The sequence below is a fragment of the Rhipicephalus microplus genome, unplaced genomic scaffold, assembly GCF_043290135.1.
Source record: "Rhipicephalus microplus isolate Deutch F79 unplaced genomic scaffold, USDA_Rmic scaffold_12, whole genome shotgun sequence".
Classification (NCBI taxonomy): Eukaryota; Metazoa; Arthropoda; class Arachnida; order Ixodida; family Ixodidae; genus Rhipicephalus; species Rhipicephalus microplus.
In genome coordinates, this window is record NW_027464585.1 from 31,052,988 (window position 1) to 31,071,829 (window position 18,842).

At 47.8% G+C, this 18,842-nt stretch overlaps 1 protein-coding gene across 5 annotated transcripts in view; it reads left to right on the forward strand.

Moving 5' to 3' along the window:
- LOC119166718 (ATP-binding cassette sub-family C member 3) overlaps positions 1-18,842 on the forward strand; it is a 308,522-nt gene that overhangs the window by 116,076 nt on the left and 173,604 nt on the right. For all 5 annotated transcript variants that reach the window (XM_075882443.1, XM_075882442.1, XM_075882441.1 and 2 more), the window contains 2 exons: positions 12,460-12,634; positions 16,257-16,511. In XM_075882443.1, coding sequence (XP_075738558.1) covers positions 12,460-12,634; positions 16,257-16,511 — 430 coding nt within the window. The remainder of the gene's footprint in view (positions 1-12,459; positions 12,635-16,256; positions 16,512-18,842) is intronic.

Here is an 18,842-nt window from a genome sequence, read left to right on the forward strand (position 1 = left end):
GCTATAACAAAGTTTCGCCCTTATTTATACGGTCGACCATTCAGGGTAGTTAGCGACCACCATTCTTTATGTTGGCTCGCCAACCTCAAAGACCCTTCCGGTCGTCTAGCACGCTGGAGCCTTCGGCTGCAAAAATTTGACGTTAGTCATTCAGAAGTCAGGACGCAAACGAACTGATGCTGACTGTCTCTCACGTGCACCAATTGGAAGTACGAACGCGGACGTTGTAGAGGACGATACATTCCTTTCCTCTGTGTCAGCAACCGACTTGGCTCAACAACAACGCGACGACATGGAGCTGATTGACTACCTCGAAGCCCGCTGATTCACTACCTCGAAGGCCGAAAACGCAGCCTTCCTCGAAACTTCGCACGTTCGCTGGCCTCGTTCTGCATCAGGGATGGAGTCCTCTATAAAAAAAATTTTGACCATACCCAGGCTACTTACCTACTGGTTGCGCCGACCTCACTTCGGGACGATATTTTAAATGCTTGGCACGACGAACCATCATCCGGACACCTTGGCTACACGCTCACATTGGAAAGAATTTGCCGCTCATGCTACTGGCCCCGCCTCGCGAAGACAGTCAAGCAGTACGTCCGCACATGCCACGACTGCCAACGCTGTAAGACTTTGCCTGTCCGACCAGCAGGACTACTACAGCCTATCGCCACGCCGAAGACACCATTCCATCAAATTGGCATTGACTTGCGCGGCTCATTTCCCACCTCTTCGTCTGGAAACCAGTGGATTGTGGTTGCCACCGATTATTTAAAGCGTTACAGCGAAACAAAGGCCCTGCCCAAAGCTACCACAGCCGAAATCGCACAGCTTTTTGTCACCAGCATCGTACTTCGTCACGGAGCACCAGCTGTAATAATTACTGATCGTGATACAGCTTTCACCGCAGAGATGCTTCAAGAAGTGCTGAGACTAAGTGGTACAGAGCATCGGAAAGCCACGGGTTATCACCCCCAAACAAACAAATGGACTCACTGAACGGTTGAACAACACCATTGCAGATATGCTATCAATGTATGTGGCCGTTGATCACAAGAACTGGGATGATATACTCCCTTACGTAACTTTTGCTTACAATACAGCAGTCCAAGAGAGTACAGGTTTCACCCCATTTCGCTTAGTTCATGGTCGAGAGGTCACAACAATGCTCGACGCAATGCTCCTTCCCAACAACTTGAGCATGTTCAACACGGACGCTGCATTGTTCGCTCAACGCGCCGAGGAGGCCCGTCAACTCGCCCGTTGCCGTATTCAGGCTCGCCAAACTGTCGACGCACACCGCTACAACCTTACACACCGAGAGTTTACTTTCAAACCAGGCGATGAAGTTTGGGTGTGGACTCCCATCCGACAGCGTGGTCACTCTGAGAAGTTGCTTCGGCGCTACTTCGGCCCTTACAAAGTTCTGCGCCGACTCAGTGACGTTACGTATGAAGTTCTTCCTGGGGGCGCCTCAAGACGTTCCCGTCGGTTTCCACAAAGTGATGTGGTGCACGTGTCAAGACTCAAGCTATATTTCTCGCGTCATACATCGAACGTGGACTAACTTACCATGCAATGACTATTTTTTGTCACTTTGGTTTTTTTTTATTATCTTGTGTACTTACTCCTTTCTTTATTGAGTACTTCTATGACGCCAGCCCATTTTTTTCCCTTACGGCGGAGTTGCTGGGTTCCATGGTAGCATCTTTTCTTTCTAATTTTTTTCTCGACGCTCATTACGAGCATCGAGCCGATGCTTTTCGAGGAGAGGGAGTAATGTCACAGGTAATGGGTATGAGCCATCAACTGTAGGGGGAATCCTTGGGAAGTGAAGAAAGAAGAGGGCTTTTGCGTCCTGGTCTGAGGGCAAGCAAGACGTCGTTTCGTCGCTGTCTGTTATTACGTTCGTGGCAATATATATATATATATATATATATATATATATATATATATATATATATATATATATATATATATATATATATTGTAGTGGAGCATACGCACCAACGCGTATGCGCCTTCGGAAGACAACAAAAAGCCCGTGCTCTGCTTGCGCGAGAGTTTGTGCCGCCTCTGCCAGACTTGCCGTACGCCCACTTTCCGTTGCGACCTCGCTGCGACTTCTCGGCTCGAATAAACGTCATCACATTTGGTGGAGGCTGCTGAGATCCCCAAGAAGACCTGGAGCTCCGCTCTCGCAAGTTGCCTGAAAGACTACCGCGAAACATGACTGACGCAGTCGCCAACCAGCCCGTCCCAGCCCAGCCAGCACCATCGGCTGCCCCGTCTACCTGCCCCGGCGCTACTCGCCAGCGGGACCCACCAATCTTCAGCGGCAGTGGTGAGCAAGACGTCGAAGACTGGCTCTCCTTGTACGAACGCGTGAGTGCCAGCAACAAATGGGACAACGACTCTAAGCTTGCCTATGTCATCTTTTACTTGGCTGACGTCACCAAGCTATGGTTCACCAACCGCGAAACCGCCATCGCCAGCTGGTCCACCTTCAAGACCCTCGTGACCGAAGCGTTCGGCCGACCAGAGGTCCGCAAGCTCCGCGCTGACCAGCGTCTGCGCCACCGAGCCCAGCAACCTGGTGAGACCTTTACTAGCTATATTGAGGATGTGCTCGACCTCTGCAGGCGTGTTAACTCATCCATGCCTGAAGAAGAGAAAATTCGACATATTCTCAAAGGAATCGAGGATGGCGCATTCCAGATGTTGCTGGCAAAGAGCCCGACCACGGTGGCAGTCCTCGTAAGCCTGTGCCAGAGCTTCGATGAATTGCGTCGTCAGCGTTCCATCGCCCGACAGAGTGTCCCATCACCAGATTCGATCTCGGCCGTCGCACTCGCCAATGGCAACGTTCAGCAAGGAACTCTGTCGAACCAGATTAAAGACTTCATCAGGGAGGAAGTCGCCCGACAGCTTTCCCTGCTGCCGCATAGTGACGCGCCCACGACAAGCCTCCCTTCGAATATGCAGCAGGCCATACGCACTGAAATTTGCAATGCCCTACCTACAGTGCAGGCCCCTTACGCATGCACTTCAGCAGCATCTAATCTCTCAGCTGTCAGCTACGCACCACCTGCACCATCTTCACCTCTCAGCTACGCAGCTGTGGTTGCGCGACCCCCACCGCATCCAGTATCCTTATCGGCTCCAACTCCTCCGGCAGCGCCACCGGTTTACAGGCCCTCACCTCGCTTTTTCCGTCCATCTAATGAGTGGCGCACCCATGACAACCGTCCTATCTGCTTCGCGTGTGGCATCGCTGGCCACATTGCACGCTACTGCCACCGCCGTCCCACACCTGCGTACGCCTCCTTTGGAACTCCTACCTATGCGTCGCAGCAGGCCACCACGTCTGCATACGAACAGAGGCACTCTGACTCGGATCGTCGCCCATCAACTTCTCGTTTCCCATCTCCTCGTCGCCGATCACCATCTCCTATGCGTCGTAGACCACCTCCTGAGGAGGGAAACTAATCAGTGCAGTTCCAGAGGCAAGAACTGCAACTTCTGCGCAATTATCAAGGCCTCCATTTTCGCCGCGAACTGTTGTTGATGTCAATGTTGAGGGAGTCGCCACACAAGCGTTAATTGATACTGGGGCCGCCGTTTCTGTGATGAACGCAAAATTTTGTCGCAAACTGAAGAAAGTGACCACATCTCTCTGTGGCATCGTGCTGTCCACGGCTAGCGCGCAACGCATTCAGCCCTCGTCTGTGTGTACGGCGCGCGTCGTCATCCAAGACGTTTTGTACATCGTCCAATTTTTCGTACTACCATCTTGCTCTCATGACCTCATCCTGGGTTGGGATTTCTTATCAGGTCATGAAGCTATCATCGATTGTTGCCGTGCGGAAGTGTCCCTAGTGCCAAGTTGTGAGTTTCCATCGCCCGACCATTCACCACTGCTCTGCAAACTCATCGCTGACGACGACATCACCTTGCCTCCGGAAGCTTCAGTCCCTATTAGCCTTTCATGTGTGGCGCAACCTGACGCCACGGTGGTGTTTACGCCATCCCTTGTTTTTACTGAACGCAAGGGCATCGTGCTCCCATTTGCCGTTCTTACGATTGCGTCTGGTTTAACCGTAATGCTGGTTACCAACCACTGCAACTACCCCATTGGCTTGCTTCGTGGTGAAACGGTAGGATATGTGCAACCTGTCGACCATATCAATGATATTATTCTTCCCGACGAAACGCCATGTCAGATTGCCGCAATCACTCAGGCGTCTGAGCCATCAAGCTCGCCAGCCTTCGACGATGCTATTGACGCAGACCTTCTTCCCTCGCATCGCAGCCAACTTGTTGCTCTCCTTAACAAGTTTCGCTCTTCTTTCGACTTTCAGAAACCTGCTTTGGGCCGCACCACGACTGTCGCTCATACTATTGACACCGGCTCACATTCGCCTCTGCGACAGCGTCCTTACCGCGTTTCTGCCGAAGAGCGCCGCGTAATTACGGAGCAAGTAGATGACATGCTTAAACGTGGAGTCATACAGCCTTCTCAAAGCGCTTGGTCGTCACCCGTGGTTCTGGTAAAGAAAAAAGATGGCACCGTTCGATTTTGCGTGGACTATCGCCGCTTAAACAAGATTACAAAGAAAGATGTCTACCCGCTACCACGAATAGACGATGCTCTTGACTGTTTACAAGGCGCCGAGTACTTCACATCCTTGGATCTGCGTTCTGGGTATTGGCAGGTGCCAATGGCTGAATGTGATCGCCCTAAAACAGCCTTTGTAACGCCAGATGGCCTGTATGAGTTCAAAGTCATGCCATTTGGGCTCTGCAACGCGCCTGCGACGTTTGAACGCATGATAGATACCATATTGCGGGCCCACAAGTGGAAAACTTGCTTGTGTTACCTAGATGACATCGTAGTCTTTTCAGCTGATTTCCCGACACATCTTCGTCGTCTCCACGAGATTCTGGCGTGTCTAGCTTCTGCAGGCCTACAACTTAACACCAAGAAGTGCCACTTCGCAGCCCGCAAACTAACCATCTTGGGACATGTCATCACAAGAGACGGTGTTCTTCCGGACCCCGATAAGCTTCGAGCTGTCGCTGACTTCCCAATGCCCACATCACTGAAAGCCCTAAGAAGTTTCGTTGGTCTTTGCTCTTACTTTCGTCGCTTCGTGCGCAACTTCGCGTCCATCATTGCACCTCTGACTAGTCTGCTTTCCAACAGCAAAGGTATATCTGCATGGTCACCTGCATGTGACGACGCATTTCACCAGCTGCGCCGCCTGCTGACCTCGCCACCTATTCTTCGCCACTACGACCCCACTGCTGCCACAGAAGTTCACACTGATGCAAGCGGCGTTGGTCTTGGCGCAGTTTTGGCACAACGGAAAGGTACCCAAACCGAATACGTAGTCGCTTATGCAAGTCGCGCTCTTAAGAAGGCTGAATTTAATTACTCCGTGACAGAGAAGGAGTGTTTGGCCATAATCTGGGCGCTTACGAAGTTTCGCCCGTACCTTTACGGCCGTCCTTTCGATGTGGTCACAGACCACCACGCTCTGTGTTGGCTGTCCACCTTGAAAGACCCGTCCGGACGTCTGGGCCGTTGGGCACTTCGATTGCAGGAATACGACATCCGTGTCGTATATCGTTCCGGTCGCAAGCATGCGGACGCCGATGCACTTTCCCGATCGCCATTAACACCAGATGTGGCTTCTCTGTCACCCCCTTTTACCACCTTGTCACCACTCGACAGCACTGACATGCTTTCGGAGCAGCGTAAAGACCCATACCTTGCCTTGTTAGTCGACTACCTTACCGATCCGTCTTCTGTCCCTTCCACGAGAGCGGTACGCCGGCAAGCAGCCCACTTTTCCTTACGTGACAACATTCTGTACCGCCGCAACTACACGCCTGGTGGTCGGAAGTGGCTCCTTGCTGTCCCAACTCATATGCGCTCTGACATCTGCATGAATTTCCATGCAGATCCCCAAAGTGCTCACGCAGGTGTCCTGAAAACCTACGAAAGGCTGCGCCAACGCTATTACTGGCGAGGAATGTATCGTTTTGTGCAGAAATACGTTCAGTCTTGCACCACTTGCCAACAGAACAAAACACCTCCGCGGCACCTTACCGGCATGTTACAGCCGCTGCCGTGCCCGGCTCGCCCATTCGACCGCGTGGGTATAGACCTCTATGGCCCACTCCCATATAGTCGCTCTGGAAATCGGTGGATTATTCTCGGAGTCGATCATCTGACACGCTACGCTGAGACTGCAGCTCTACCGGCAGCGACCGCCCACGAAGTTGCACTCTTCATTCTCCGCAGCTTCATTCTACGCCATGGTGCTCCGCGGGAATTACTCAGTGATAGGGGTCGAGTGTTCCTGTCGGAGGTCATCCAAGCTATCCTCGCTGAATGCAACATTATCCACCGGAAATCTACCGCATACCATCCACAGACAAATGGTCTTACTGAGCGGTTCAACCGCACACTTGGCGACATGCTGAGGATGTACACCTCCTCCGACCACACTAACTGGGACGCTGTATTGCCCTTTGTTACCTTCGCTTATAACACCGCGACGCAAGCGACTACCGGTTTTTCTCCGTTCTTTCTATTGTACGGCCGCGAACCTTCCCACCCCCTCGACACTATACTACCGTACCGCCCTGATGCATCTGAGTGCTCCCCGCTTTCGGAAGTCGCCAGATACGCTGAAGACTGCCGTCAGTTGGCTCGGTCTCTGACAAGTGAGGCTCAAGGTCTACAAAAAACCCGGCATGATGACGCTCATCACATAGCGCCTACGTTTCGTACTGGCTCCCTCGTGTGGCTTTGGGTGCCCCCGCACGTTCCTGGCCTGTCTTCTAAACTTCTGGCCCGGTACCATGGTCCATACCGTGTCATTGACGCGACCTCACCAGTGAATTACATCGTCGAGCCCCTAACACAATCGCCAGATTTGCGCCGTCGAGGACGCGAGACCGTACACGTCGACCGTCTCAAGCCCTACTACGACCCCATCATTGTGCCTACTCCCTGAGTCGCCAGGATGGCTACCCTTCATCCATGCGCCTTCGGAAGACAACAAAAAGCCCGTGCTCTGCTTGCGCGAGAGTTTGTGCCGCCTCTGCCAGACTTGCCGTACGCCCACTTTCCGTTGCGACCTCGCTGCGACTTCTCGGCTCGAATAAACGTCATCACATTATATATATATATATATATATATATATATATATATATATATATATATATATATATATATATATATATATATATATATATATATATATATAGTGAAGTAATAATTCAATGGGCCAGTTATTCTTCTTGAAGGTATGGGATATGGCACAACGGGAGCGTTGTCAACAAGGATAAATATATTTATTTCCCAACAGATTCGGGAGGGGTCCTCCCTTCATCAGGGGATGAGTTATACCCCTGTCACACGGCCACCCTTACGCAAACGAAGGAAAATGGAGCGTTTCGCAAAGGACGTTCAACGATCTCTCTTCGCAGCGAAACGAGGTACTCTCATCCCCAGCAGTTTAGAGGTCAGAGAAAAATATCGAGCACTAAGTGGCCGCAGTAAAAGAATAATTCAATTTGGCAATCCTAAACGTTCTTTCGATACAGTACTCATTCACAACGCGCGTTTGTTTACATATATTTACGCCCGCCAGAGGTCACTTACTCGCAACACCGATGCTCTACACTTCGTGCCTCGCACATGGTGCCTCGCGAGCCGGGCCGGCCGGCGCCATTGAAAAATATTTCGTCCATGCGTGTGGTTGTGGTCGTCGCTGTGTCACTCATGGCTGAAGAACACAAAATGTGCGCTCACGAGGCAAGGAAGCACAAGAAATTTCGTACACAGACATGAACACAGGCAACAAAACAACTAAAAGCACAATGTGGCCAGCGTCACTAGCAGCATCGCTACATTTAGCGAATTCGTTTTTCTTTGAAAATATTTTTATGGTTTGTTAGCCTCTTACCTCCTTAATAGTAGTTTTTTTGTAAAAACCCTAGAACGAGGATTCACAAAAAATATAAAGATGAAATTAGAATAATTTTCCGAAAATCAAACAGCGCCAGCTGAGCCCCCTCTCGCCAACTGTTACAACCTTTTTATTGCCGTGTGCACTGCCACAACTCCTTCTCCGTCGAACCACCTAGAAGAGATTTACGTTGACGGTGTTCAACGGAGTTTAGTGGTGGCCGTGTGACAGGGGTATTATACTAACATGAACTTCCAAACTCCGTTGCTGCCGCGTCCCTCTCGCCTAGGAAGATGTTTGCGAGAGTGAAAGAGAACTAAAAAAAGAAAGAACGAAAGAAAAAAAGAGAAGAAAAAAGACGAAAAGAATAAAAGGGAAAAAAAGAAAAAAGAAAATAAAAAAGAGGAAGAACCACTGTCAACACTGAGAACAAAACCAAATGTCCGTGTACGTCCACATCCTGTTCTTATCCCGTGCTGGTCAGTTCTCGGCGTGTGTCGGGCCACCCAAGATTGTCGCCGCGGTGGCGGGAGTGGTCCGCGACGGCCTGCGTAAGGAAAGGGTTTCCCCTTAATGGGTCGGTCGGCTCTCTTTCATCTTCGTCCGTTTCCCTTCAATGGTCATCAAGTGCTAGACGAACAGAACCACTTTGTATGTGCATGTAAAAAAAGAAAAAAAGGAAAAAAAAGAAAAAAAATAAGAAAGGACAGTGTACACGTACGAGTCAGTCAGAAAAAACAAGCATGGTCTCCAGCTATCAATCTTTGTCACCAATTTCCTCCTGGCTTACTTCTCGGAGGCAGGAGAGTCTTCCGCGGTCCTCGTTGATGCCGGCTACTAATGTTTGAAATTTGAAAATAAAATACGCCTCACGCTGTTCGCCCTCGCGTCTGTTTGAGAAACTGGACTACAAAAGAGTTCCGCTGATATTTTCAAAACTGTGGTTTGGCAGGCACAGATGTCTAGATAAAGGAAGCTTCGGAAGTGAAGTGGCGTGGTACCGGTGATTATTTAACCGCAGCCGAAATGGCGTGTCTGTTAGGCCGATATATTCTTGTTCGCAGATGTTGCAATGTAGCATGTATATTACGTTACTGGAGTCACAATTAAGGCTTTCAGTTATGCAGAATTTGAAATCTGAGAAGTTCGCTCTGGATTCACGTGTTGTGACCATCTGTATGCATACCGTGCATCGAGCTTTTCCGCAGGAATGGCAACCTGATTGAATTTTGGGGGTGTTTGTTTTTGCTCTGACAAGAAAGTCCTTCAGATTTTTCAGATTTTTATCCCTGCGGTACATCACGTGAGGTGGCTTCGCGAAAATAGAAGTTAGTCATTTGCTTTGCCTAATTATGATGAATTGGCGGGAAAGGATGTTGTTGATTGGTGGCGCTGATGAGGAATAAGTTAGTACAAGGTTCGTTTGGGAAGTCGTTTTAGATACTTTGTTTGGTCCCTTAATTATATCATTCCTGTTCACGTTGCGAGCACGTAGTATGGCATAGTCAATGATGTCTTCCGGATAATTTTGTTTCAATAAGGAATGCTTTAGGTGTTCTGCGTGTCTGTCAAATTCCCACATATCGGTGCATATTCTTCGGTACCGGTAGGCCTGAGAATATGAAATACCCGTTTTGCAATGCTTTGGGTGGCTGCTGTTGAAATGTAGGTACATTTGACGGTCTGTAGGCTTTTTGTAAAGGTTTGTTGACAAGCGGTCATTTTTGACCGTGACAGTGACGTCCAAGAAGTTAATGCTAGTTTTGGAAATTTTGTGCGTGAATTTAATTGACGGGTGGCACTTGTTAAAATCCTCTATGAAGCGGAAAAAACTTCCCTCATCGTGGTTCCATATCATAAAAATGTCGTCTAAGTATCTTTTGTAGTAGTAAGGTTTCAAGGTGCGTCGCTCAATGAATGGGATTTCAAGTGAAGCCATAAAGGTGCTCGCGAAGTTGGGGCCATTTTCGTGCCCATTGCAGTGCCACTGACCTGAAGGAAAGGCTTGCCATTGATCTCGAAATGGTTATAATTTAGTACAAGTTCAAGAAGTGTAAACAGTACCTCGCCACTTACACTCGTTGATGAGTCAGATTTTACATATTCAGAAACCATAGGCGCTTTTCCGTCATGGTGTGGTAAGTTGGTGTACAGTGAGCAGACGTCCATGGTCACCAGAAAACTACCGCTTGGGATGTCGAGACTTGAAGTTTCGTAGATGAAGTGATTTGTGTCCTTTAGGTAATAGGGAAAATTTTGGGGGACGTTTTTTTATTAAGGAATTGATGAATTCTGATATATTTTCTGTTGATATGCTGTTACTGGATACCATCGGACGTCCCGGATTGCCTGCCTTGTGTATTTTGGGGAGCAAATAGAATCGACCGGGAACAGAATGGGCCGGTAACATTGCTTTTAACATTTTGCCGGTAATTTTCTCGTCCCGGCGGAGATTATTTAGGGTTACTTTTATCTCCCTTTCAAATTCGGGAGTCGGGTCCGTTGGAAGTTCTTTGTAGAATGTTGTGTCTGATAGTTGTCGTTCCCCTTCCTTTAAGTAGTCCGACGTGTTTAGAATTACTATGCAGCCCCGTTTATCAGCCGGTTTGATGGTAATTTCAGTGTTTTTTCGTAGTTCATCGAGTGCCCTTCGTCTTGACTTTGATATGTTGTTTCGACAGAGTAATGTCATTACTCTGACGAAGGTTGGTCCACCAGCTGAAAACGTTAACTAAAGACGCTTCCGTGAAAGTTTCGTCGTCTCTTTCTTGCATATATATATAATTAAACATACGGAGAAGGATGCGCTAGCTTCCTGTTTTTGCGGTGCGAACATCGCTTTATCTCGTGAGCGACCATAGGGGGGGGGGGGGGGGGTGCATATGGTTGCAATTAGCGTGCGCCTTGTGCCACCAGAGCAGGCAGGAGCTTTTGCGGGCTGCACCCTCAACACACACAAGAAAAAAAAATCAGTTCCAAGAGTGCACCTGGAGTGGGCGTGTTCTGTTACACCAGCGTTTTATAGAGTTACGTGAGATCGGGTATAAATTAAAGTACTGCCGGCCTAACTTTGTGGTTAATGACGGTGACGCCTTCATTACCCACGAGCCTTGTTGTGGTCATCTAGTGTAGCCGCACCGCAAGATTACTCAGCTATCGCATGTTTAGTACAATAATTATTGCTCCCGAAGTGCTAGCCTTGCTTCGTAAAACATTCGAATATGTTGCTATGGCATTGATTGCTTTGCTCTTTCGGAGAAACTGACTTTTTTTGGATAATTATGCAATACTTAAAAAAAATGTCACAACAACCCGCAATGTTTTATTCCTACCAACTATTTGCTGGTGCGATTGATTTCAAGCGGAATAAATCAATGTGGTTTAAAATGTGTTCAGCTTGTACAGAGCAGCGACGAGTGCCTTCGACATAATTTTTCAACCGCGGAAAATTTCAACAGCCATGACCTCAGGAGTGAGGGAATAAAGGTAGATTTGAAGGACTCGTTTTGTTTATTCGCTAGACACAACAATAATTGGAACCGAAAGCTGAGGAAGATATATTATTTGTTGTAATTATGGTGCAGATATGCAGTGTGGCTGAAACCAGAACTTTCCTCTGGCACGGACTGAACCTATGACCTTCAAATAACTCGTCTGATGCTCTATCCATTCAGCTACAGCAGCAGTCATCACCCCAGTCCACTTTATAGGGTGTATACGTGCATTCAAATCTAAGCGTGTTTGTGGAAGTCGCGTTCCACAATAGCTGACATCACAGAAAGTGTCTCTTGATGACAAACAACGTGAAGAATGTGGTCGATTTTTGTTTCGGAGACAGTTGAGGTTAATGCAAGTGCTCTGGCGATCAATATAGCGTCGATAGCCCAACGAAAGTTGCTGGCTCTATCCATTGGCTCAATTCAAATAATAAAGCCAAGAACTACCATTCGCTGTTCTACGTTATAGTATCTTTGGGGTTTTCGCATTCATGCTGATCTTAAATTGAATAGAAGTACATTCGGTGTTTTGAGTATGCGCTCTTCGACACGAATGCCAATAGGCAATAGAAGGCTATTCGATTCGTTGTTTTCGAGCATTCGCACATTGCCCAATGAGTTTCACAACAGCATTGCTAGCCATTGCGTTTAGATAAATACACTCTATAGACATGCTGTGGCGTTGAATATACGACAGAATAATGCTACAAGACAACCACTTTTGCGTTCATGTGATTCGCGTGGGTAACACGCCGTGCCTTAATTTATTTACTGGCATTTAAGTGAAGGTCTTTCTGTTTGTTGGTGAGGGATTTCTCTGCGAAAGCTGTTCGGGTTTTATGGGCAGTCCTTCGTAACTTCCTTTGCGGGCTGACTTTTCGCGCTGTGCCCTTTACAGTGACATGGACTGCTCAGAATTCTGTACAGTTTTGTAGGTGCGCAGTGTCACTAATTGTTGCTTTTTGCGAAACCGCAGCATGCTTATAGCGTTCGTCAGTTCCGATGACCCCCTCTGGCGCGGCCTGCTGTTCGCCTTCACCATGTTCTTCTCGGCCATGTTGGAGTCTATTCTGAATGGCCAGTACGACTACCGCATCTACGTCATCTCTATGCGCATGCGCTCAGCCATGATCAATGCCATCTACAAGAAGGTACGTGCACGCCTGTCGCCGCACATCACTGTCCTTTGTGTTTCGTGCACCGTTTTGAGACTGTAGCGAGAATGCGATGGCAAACTGTTGCGGGATTAGACGAGACGGACGTTTCGAATCGACAATACAATATTTCTGGAATGCACTGAACGGGACGAAATGAGGTGTGCGTCTGTCGCTTTTGCAAGACCATGCTGCTTTGAGAGAACCCTTCCTGAAAAAGTGCTTTCAAAGACCACCAAAAGCACCTAAAACTAACGACATAATTCTTCTACACCTCGCCTTGTAATATGCATTTTTCTTGTTTTTCAAGTGAAGCCTGCATTGACTGACTTCTAAAGCTTCTGGCGGTAGTGCTTCGAAAAGACCGCAGCTCATTGGGCAGTGTGCTAAGGACACCCAAAAAAGCTGCTTACCCACAACTAGTAAAATCTTTCGAAAGCCTCTGAACAGCTGCAAACCATACTGAAAATGCTATTCTAGGCTATTCTGAGTCCACAATATGTGCTTCTCTTGCGAAGATGGTGGCAGGTCCAACTTCGCAAACCTACAATACACCGAAACGTAATACACTAGGACCTAATACACTAAGACTAGAAGGCTAGGACCTCTTTCGCACCGCATTTCTGAGCACTTCCGCGCGTCCTTCTATAAATAGAGGGGGGGGGGGGGTGAAGATATTCCAACTCAGGCAGTTTGTATAAACGGAAGCCTGAATTCTAAAATGAAACAGGTTTTAAAGCGGCGCTGAAACACATTTAAAATAACCAAAGAATTGGTTCACTCGAAGAGCCTAATGCCTCACAAACTCAACGTCGCAAAAATTCCAAGAATCCGTCAAGTGGGAGTAGAGTTACAAAAATTTGTCGCATGCTGCAATTGAATTCTCTCTTCTCTCGCCCCGACAGAAGCGCTGGAAGCTAAGCACGAAGGAATGGCAGGGGCAAAGAAAACACGTCATGCGCGCCTCGTGATCTTGAGCACTTTTTTCTTCTTTTTTTGATAGAATGCGCGGCTTTTTCAGTGTGATCGCGCGCGTACGCGTGGACAATCCCGCACCAATCTCTTTAACGACCAAGCGCACGAGTCAGCCAATGGCTGAGAGGTGGCCTTGTACGGGTGATTTTTTAGCGTCTTCCATCAAATATCGAGAGAGAAAGAAATTTTTAGCTGACTCTGATAATTTGTAGTAAATTCCAGACCACGTGTTGCGCTATAACATTTGGCTTGTGTGTTCTCGGGAGCCTCTACTACCGATCGGCAGCATGTTCTGACCATGCTCAAGAAGTGCTTCAGAAACGGTATGCTTGGAACTATAGGGCAGCGCATTTCAACGCTTCTCTTTATTTCAGCGAAGAAAAAACAAACAAAAATAAACGTGGTTGACACCTCTTTTTACAAATCAGTATAATACGAAAGTGAAATGTCTCCTTGCAGAGTTAGATGCATTTTGCATTCAATTGCCGCAACGACGAAGGAATGAGTACTGCAGAACAAATCGCAATCTCAGGTGAAGCACGGAAAGCAGCTCGAAACTTGCAGCGCACACCTGAAGCAAAAAGCACGCACGAAATGAGCATCTACACAGGACATGCGCGGTAAGCAACTGCCACAGCTCTACACTTAAACCACGCTTCTCAAACAGAAAGGCAAGCGCAAGAAATGAAGGCAAAGGCTGAGTGCGAATACAGGAGAAGCGCAAGCAATGGTGACGATTCTTACTTTTTGGTGCTTGATCAGCGTGCTCCTTTCGTAAATGTCACCGCGACTGCGAGCGAAGTCACGTTCGTGTTCTCTTTAAGTACTGTAACTTCAAAGCGAACTTGCCGTGGAAGCACAAGAGGCACAAAACACCTGAATTCTGAGATAAGTGCGCTGTGAGTGAGTGTCACAGAACGAGCGCTAAAAACGGGCGCGCCGCCAAATTGTCGCGACGAAACGCCGGAGTGGCACCGCGAGGTCAAAAGAAAAAAAAAAGAAAACAAACATCCAAGGCTCCCCGGGCGCGCGCTCTCTCCGCAGAAGCGTGGCTTCGCCGACGAACCTCCTCACCCCACAACGGCGGCCTAGCAAGCGCTGGAAAGTTCCAGAAGGAAATAGGCGTGGTCATACCGAGCTGAGTCATCTGCCGCGGAGGGCGTTCCAACCGTCTCGCCCTCTTCCCAGCCTTCGCTGCGTATCGCGCCGACGAAATGACGAGAACAGTCTGGAATGTCGCGCGCAAGGTATTTAACCGAGCAGCCGAGATGAGAGATCAGGAGAAGACGGAAGTTGCGCCAGAGTGCGAAGGGATCCCGCCGTGTAGTCGGCGAAGGTTTGTCCGTAGGGACGAAGCAGGAGATGAAGAGGATTTCCACCTGAGGGGTGAAGGCCCGAGCTACAGGCAAGAGAGTGTGTTTACCGCTATCGAGCGAAGACGCGTGGCGACAGCTGCGTGTGTGAAGCCGACGTGTTCGGGCGAAGAAGTTTGAAGCTTGGAGAGTGGCCAATTGAAGGCGCGAGGTTTCCTGGAAGAGAAACTTCGAGGGCGCGGAACGACAACAACGCTGGACTTTGAGTGAGTGATTCCCGGAAGAGTATCATTCAGACTTTTGTTCCAAGGACTTTGGACTGAATAGGTTTTATATCTCTTTAGTCTTTAAGTGTCTTGGTTGTTCAATGCATGCGACTGCATTGTAGTGCGTATCGTTGTCTGTGTCCGTTGTTTTGAGTGTGGCTGATTGTACTGTGTAGTACGTTGTTTGATTGGTGACGTATTGTATGTAACTATTGTGGAGTGTGTATTCTTGTGTGTTGTTTTCGATCTGCCATTTTTGAGAATATAATATTTGTTTTGTTTATCAACTCTCGGCTCTGACTTGTTCTTTGGGCCACAGCCGGCGTCTGCTGGCGCGCCAAAAAGGACCACTTCTAAATTGTCCACGCTTTCGTGGTGCGGTTCGGGGGGCCAATACTTCGGCCCTTGGAATTAGCCCGGCGATTGCCTCCCGAATTAACGGGACCGGTGTGACAGTGAGCCGGCACGACATAGAACATCTGTACCCATTTTGACCACGTTATGATGCCGAGGCGCGCACGCACGGCGAAGCGTGGAGTTGAGAGGGGGGGAGGGTGGCAAGATGATCCTTAGAGCGCGCGCACCATCTCTTCGCTGATGACAAAAACGTGCTGAAGTTGCCGAAGTCTGAGGACCGTTAGCAATACATGGTGTATATAAATGGATAGCCGTTAGTATATGGAGAAAGGCCGCTTTGTGGCTTAGTTGTTAGCGTCGCGCTCTGTCACTGGTTGGGCGCCCCACTGCGAAACTTCTCCTTCGCTTAGTTGTTTTTTTTTCAGTCCAAGTAAATATTTTACGTTACATGTGTAACGGAAATACGTCAAAGAGCTGGTGGACTCTGTCTTGAAACACTTTCGTGTTAACAAAAAAAAAACATCCAATGATACTTGTGCCATGGCCCATCCTTCGCTTTTTTCTTCTTCCAGAGCGCATTGCGTTCACTGTTCCTAAGTTTTCCTTTGTGACAGCAAACCTGTTGCATAGCGCCGCTCTTTTTATCTGTTGCCTTCATGTGTAAATAGGCAGGATGATCGACTTGCCTTCTTTCCTCCTCGCTCGCAGGCTTTGGCCCTCTCGAGCGTCGCCAGAGGGCAGTACACTACGGGAGAGATTGTGAACCTCATGTCTGTGGACACTCAGCGCGTAATGGACTACATCCAGGTGTACAACCTCATCTGGATAACACCCCTGCAGATCGGCCTCGCCATCTGGCTCCTATGGGGGCAACTTGGCATTGCCACCCTGGGTGGTCTTGGCGTCATGATCATTCTGCTACCCATAAACGGCGTAGTGACTGCTTACATAAGAAAGTATCAGGTAGGTGGACTTTGAGAGCTTATTTACTTCTGCCTTCTTGCCGCTTGGACGATCAAGGGGTGTCTCCACCCAAGATTCAGGACCACCATCACTCAATATCATTAGTAGGCGCTATGCGTGATTTATCTTCCCAAAGTGTCTTTATCGTTTACCGTGAGGCCCACAACCAGGATTTCTCTTTGCACAGTAGCTTGTAAAATATCTACGACCATTGAAGGGCATCTCATTTCTGTGGTGTAGAAAAATTCATCAGCCGCGACAGAAATTGGATTCCACCTCGTCTCCTGTAAGGTGCACGACTTAGGTCTACATAAAAAAAGCAATATATAAATTGCAGATGATACATCTAGAAACTGCCCTTGGCAGTCGTAATGGTGTGCAGCATGGTACAGTACCTTAAAAGCGCAGATGCCAGCCTTACTGAAAATACCAGGCTAACATTTCAAACTAATTCGTCACTTGGACGAAAGCTCTATTCCCGACCCCCGCAATACTGAACAAAATGTCGATAACCTTGTCAATTTACAAACCTCAGCTATACAGGTTATGAGTAATTTATGAAGGTGATATGGTGCCAGGTTTTGATAAACATGTCTGGACGTATTTGCTGAATGACCGAAATCTTGATACCAATTTTAGTCTGTCACGCAGGTACGTGTTGACAACTAGAGACCACATGGGTCGCCTCACAAATGGTTGAGAGTGGACACGTCTCTGCAGATTATGAACGTACTATTATAATAACTTACTCAATAATGCGATGAAGACAGCCATGTGTTGAATACTTTTGTTATAACTATAACCGAAGTGTTCGAGCGAACTCAGAAGGGACGCAAATGTAAATGTTAGTAACGCAATCGTCCTTATGTTCTATCTTCAGGCGTTCTTAGTTACACTGTTATCAGATGGTCAGAGATACGATTGACCAATAGCAACTAATTGTGTTGAAAACCTTGGAGGTGGGCAAAAGAGCCTTAATGTTTATGTGCGATGAATATGACTTATTTGATAAAACATGAAAGTTCATTGACGAGCTGAACTTATCTTACAATTGTGCGCATAACTGTACAAATTTTCCTTGGCCAATCTAAGATTATCATTTGAAAGCCTGAAACTAGGCAGCCATGCAACGGGCACTCATAACTTTACAAGAACACCCCTGCAGCACTGTCACAAATCTTCACATATCTGGCATTTAAGAAATTAGGTAAATTATAAAAAATTTCTAATGAGATTCCAACCCTCAATGTGCCACCTGTAGATAAAAACTTTTTGTATGTGTGCGTGGGCGGAGGAGTATATGTTTGTACGGCCGTGCCAGGTCTTTTTCTATCTCAGTTTATTGGAAGTGTTAGTGTGTAAGGTCTGTAACACTCTATACTGACAGTTACCCTCCTATAAGTTGCATTGCACATTTTTTTCCCTTGCTGCAAAAACATCCACTGAGATTGCCGATGTGCAGTAGATTCGATATTGTCGTAATAAACTCTAGGGCCAATTCATAGCTTCATACTCTACATGACTCTAAATGTGCGCTCGCACCTAGCGGCCGCGCCTAGAAACGGCGCTAACAGGGTCAATCTTGAAATGAGATGTTACCACGTTGCTCGCGTTGAGAAGGAGCCGCACAGTTTTTTTTATTTTCAACATGCCACAAGTGTGAGCTCGAAAAAGAAAAAAAAAGCGATGTCCAAAAGCCATTGCAGTATGCGGGGCATCTCACTGAAAAGATGAAAGTTAAGGTATCGTTCTATCACTTCCCGAAGGACGCAGACGACGCGCGATGGAGAACGGCAGAAATCAGAAACTTGCGCATTGGAAAGAAGGTGATATGGACAATGCGGTGGTTCGTTCCAATCAATTCGTTTGCAGCGACCTGAGTCTTCTAGATGAGTATGCCACTTGTTTCGTGTGTGCATTGTTATTTATATTCAGGCGCATCTCCAAGAGCAGAGTAACATGGTTTTAGGAAATTTGATGCGTTTCGTGTGTACGTGACTGTCTTTCCCTTATGCTTGTTTCCTGCGCAGGTCGTAGTGCTACCTATTCTCAAATTAAGATGTTCCTTCCTCCCGAACTTCTTTGATTTCGCAAGTGTGTGTATACACGCACACAAGTGCACGCGGTCGTGCGTAGGTAGCGCGCTTGCATATATGTTCGTGCGTATATTTACTACGTCCGTGCATTCGTAGTGTGCGTAGTGAGAGTGAATATGTTTGCTATAGATATCTACTACTGGCAACACGAGAAAGCGAAGGTTTGAAAGCACACGGCCTTATTTATTTGAAACTTGACATGGATCGGCGAACGAAAAGAAAGTACCGCTTCTAT